Below are 4,182 nucleotides of genomic sequence, written 5' to 3'. Positions count from 1 at the left end.
AGACTGCTGAACACATTGCCCAGGGCCTACGTCTCTACAGGCCTCATCTGGCTTCAGAGAGAGTATACACCATCATGTACAGCTGCTGGCACGAGGTGAGTGCTTCAGTGTGACTTCTTAATTTTCTTGAACCCACTTTCTCATTTAGCTGGCCAGTCCCCATTCTCCATGGCCACATGACAGCTGAGCACAGACTGTCAGCTGCATACGTTTTCTGACCCTAAATTGCCCCCAAATCCTCTGCTAGCCACAGGCTTTCCCAAGCCTACCCCAATTCTCACTAAAGTTATTAGCAGGCACCAATACAATGCACTTGAGGGAAAGGGTATTATGGGGCTGTTACTACACATAAACAGCCAGCCAAAGACACTTAGGTAAGTATAAATACATTTTTTTTGTGTGTGTGGCTGGCTCAGCTCACCCTGGGAGCAGGGCTGGTGCAGCATCTGATGCCAGGGAACAACTGGTCCCTGTGCATTCGCCTAAGCTTGCCTAAACAGGCACTTTAGACTGCTGAGTTATCTCGCTGGCCCAAATACATTTTTAAAAAAGAAAAAATCATTAAATTTTGCATCACCTTAGAAAGCACCTCCCCAGCCCAAACAACCTACCCTAAGTCCCTCCAAGCCTTACAGTTTAAAAATAATGAGGGCTAGGGAGATAGCTTGGTGGACTAAGCACCTGAGTGGCAAACGCAAGGACCAGAGTTAGAGCCCCGATACTGCTTGTCCTTCTTGCCCAGAAACTGGGCTGGTGGTGCACACTTGTAATCCCAGTGTTTGTGAGGCTGAGACTGGAGGATCACTATGAGTCCCAGCTGCTGCATAGGAGATCATGTACAAAATAAATAAACAAAAAATTAAAAAAAATTTTTTTGGCTGGCTCAGGCTATCTTAAGGGTGGGTCTGGTAAGGCATGAGGAGCTGGGGATTGAACCAAAGCGTGCTATCCTGCACCTGACTGCCTTTGCCTAAGCAAGTGCTTAAACAACTGAGCTAACTGGTAGATCCCCCAAAATAATAATAATAATTTTTGCTCTCCCTTTAGGCTATTTTTAAGGTGGTCCCTCCACTTTTCAGTAAATATTTGTCAACCTGAATTTGGCACCCCCACTTATTAGTCAGAAATAAATGCTCAGGGACAGAGGAGAGAGCTCAGAGGCACACTTTCCTGGCAAGCGAAGGTGCCAAGTTCAATCTCGGACCCCCATGCAGAACCATTGTGGTGACGCATTCCTGTAATCCCAGCACTCCCAGCACAGGGAGGTTGAGATAGGAGGAGGATCACTTTGAGACCAGCCTGGGGACTACAAAAGTGAGCACAAGGCCAGCCCGAACTGCATAGGTAGACACTGTAAAAAAAGAAAAAGAAAAAGAAAGAAAGAAAGAAAGAAAGAAAGAAAGAAAGAAAGAAAGAAAGAAAGATTGATTCAGCTCTTAGCTCTGCTCCTCCAGAAATGGGAAAGTCTTTAACAAGTACCTGTGTGATTCTGGAATCCTCCTGGTGACACGAAAGTGGATATTTGAATCAGCAGCGCATAGCTCCTTTCCCTTAGAACACATGACAGAGGTCACAAAGGAAGTGTGGAGGAAGGGAAAACTCTTTGGAGTAATTTTCCTTCTTTTCACTGTGTGATTAAGGAGTAGGACTCATTAAATATGCTCCGACCCTTGTAACCAGGACATCTTCACTCATCTTGTTAAAAACTACTCTATTTCATAAGGTTTTTGTCAATAAAGAGGGGAGGAGGGGCTGAGGGAGGGGAGGGGAATGGGTAAAAAAAGAGGAAGCAAGTTAAACCATGTGCAGATACAAATTCCCTATGATAAATTATCACTATGTACATCTACAGTGTACAATTAAAAATTGAAAGTACCAATAAAAACAAAATCAAACCACTGTATTTCAGATGGCACCTTCGCCCAGTCCATTTAAGGTAGTGGTCATGGGCTGGCCTGATAGCTCAGCGGACTAAAGCATCTGCTTTGGCAGAACATAGTGGCTGGGGTTCAATCCCCAGCACGCCCTGCTGACTCGCCCCCCCCCCCAGGGTATGCTGAGACAGTGAGACTGGGCGTGGTGGGGCACACCGGTAATCCCAGTGTTTAGTAGGCTGAGAACAGGAGAATCACTACAAATTCCATCTACATAGTAGTGAGGCCCTCTAGACCTTGTCCTAAATACAGAAAAAAGTAAATAAATAAATAAATAAAGTATTGGTCAGAAAAGTAGATATACATCAGAATCCCTAAGAAACTCTTAAAAATATAGATTACTGGTCCTCTTCCCCAGAAATTCTGACCAGGTTTGTCTGAAATGGAATCCAGAAATCTTTTTAAACTTCCCAGGAAATTCTGATGTAGAACTCAGTTACTTTTGAGAGCCATTGATTCAAAGAACCGAGAAACTGATGACCTTTTGGTTCTGATAGATCTAGACCATGCTGGCATGAACTGTTCCTGGGTCATCAAATACCTCCGGGGTTTATGGACCATAACTGTCAAAAAACAGCCTTAGTTGGGAAGCCACACTAACAGAAGGACCCTGGTGCTCAGGGCTCCAGCCCACACAATCTGTGGTTTTTGAAATGTAAAGTTCTTTATTCATTGTGGTTTTGGATTGATTGGAGTGTTTAAGTTTACATTTTTGTAGCTTGTAGGATTTCTGTTCTGTCAGCTACTTAAACATGTTTGGTACTCATTTTTCTCCTACAGCTCTAAAATAATACATTATGTATTGTATAATACACTAGCCCTTATTTTATTTTTAAAAATTTATTTATTTATTTATTTATTTGGTACAGGATCTCACTACACAGCTCAGACTTGTAGTGATCCCCCTTTGTTAGTCTCCCCAGTGCTGGAATTACAGGGGTGCACTACCATTCCCTGGGGTTCCAGGGCCAGCAGGGCATGTGTGTGGGGGATCAAAGCCCAGGTTCTTGCGCTTGCCAGGGAGGCATTAAGACCACGGAGCTTTCTCCCCAGCCTTAGCCCTTAGTTTAAATCAATGTTTCATTTGCAAATTGTTCTTATTACACTAATAACCTGAGTTACAAAAGATACAAAGCACACCAAGATTTACTTATGAGAGCTGTTTATTTTTGGTGGTTCTGGTCATCAAACCTAGATCCTCCTGCATGCTAGGCAAGTGCTCCATGATTGAGCTACATCCTCAGCCCAAGAATGGCTATCCCTGCTGTTCTCCTTTATTGGTAATCAACAAGGTATGCTGTTGGGCATATAATAGGTGTGTGTGTGTGTGTGTGTGTGTGTTTTGGCAGAACCAGGGATCGAACTCAGGCCCTTGCACTTGCCAGCGAAGCGCTTATTCCACTGAGCCATCTCCCCGGCCCCAAAATGGCAGAAGGAATTTTTTTTTGAGGCCTGAACACACCTTCAGGTCACTTCTGGTTTGGTGGGCTCATCTGGGTTCGAACCAGTGCAACTTGCACCTCACTGCTTTCTTAAGCAGGCACTTAAACAACTGAGCTAATGGGCGGGTCCCCCATATAATATATACTTAACAAACCTTTGGTTGCTGGTTCAGGCCCTAGTACGAATTGCTAAAATCATCATGGTGGTCATCTAATATGGCTGAAGCCCTTAAAACAAAGCCCATTTCCCCAAGACCACCTCCACCTTCTTCTCCAACTTAGCCCAAGACACAATTTCCTTTCAGCCTTCCCACCACCTCAGGGAAGGCTCTTGTCAGCTCTCTCAGGTGTATCTAGATGTCCCCCTCAAGCCCCACCCCTGACAAAAGGCCATAAAAGCCTCAGCCTCCCTTTGTTCCAATCCAGAGAGAATTCCTCATCCTTCTCCACATTCTCTCAGTGTCCTCAAAGAAAATAAAGCCCCTTTCCCCTCTTCCTTCTGTCTGTCTGTCTGCTGCATGGATCACCTGAAAACACCTATCACTGTTGCTTACTATTGCTTTCCCCTTGGAATCTAGCTACAGTAACACTCCACTTTTCTTTGGTTTCAGAAAGCAGATGAACGCCCCACATTCAAAATTCTCCTGAGCAACATTCTAGACGTCATGGATGAAGAATCCTGAGCTGGCCTGTAACCCTCTTAGATCTGTACTCACGTTTACAAGCTCCAACTTCACTTTCTCTGAAGAAATCCCAGGCTTTCAGGCTTTGGAGTCTTTCTACTTCTCTGAATACACGAGGGCCCC

At 44.5% G+C, this 4,182-nt stretch overlaps 1 protein-coding gene across 1 annotated transcript in view; it reads left to right on the top strand.

Annotated features, from left to right (window-relative positions):
• Btk (Bruton tyrosine kinase) overlaps window positions 1–4,083 on the top strand; it is a 43,215-nt gene extending 39,132 nt beyond the window's left edge. Inside the window, exon 18 of the mRNA XM_023703471.1 lies at window positions 3,986–4,083. Within this exon, the coding sequence (XP_023559239.1) occupies window positions 3,986–4,059 (74 nt within the window). The 3' untranslated portion in view covers window positions 4,060–4,083. The remainder of the gene's footprint in view (window positions 1–3,985) is intronic.
• The last annotated feature ends 99 nt before the right edge of the window (window positions 4,084–4,182 follow it).

This window comes from Octodon degus, unplaced genomic scaffold (genome assembly GCF_000260255.1).
Source record: "Octodon degus isolate 3935 unplaced genomic scaffold, OctDeg1.0 scaffold00171, whole genome shotgun sequence".
NCBI lineage: Eukaryota > Metazoa > Chordata > Mammalia > Rodentia > Octodontidae > Octodon > Octodon degus.
The sequence above is the reverse complement of the archived record's forward strand: the minus strand, read 5'-3'. Positions and strand labels throughout refer to the sequence as shown.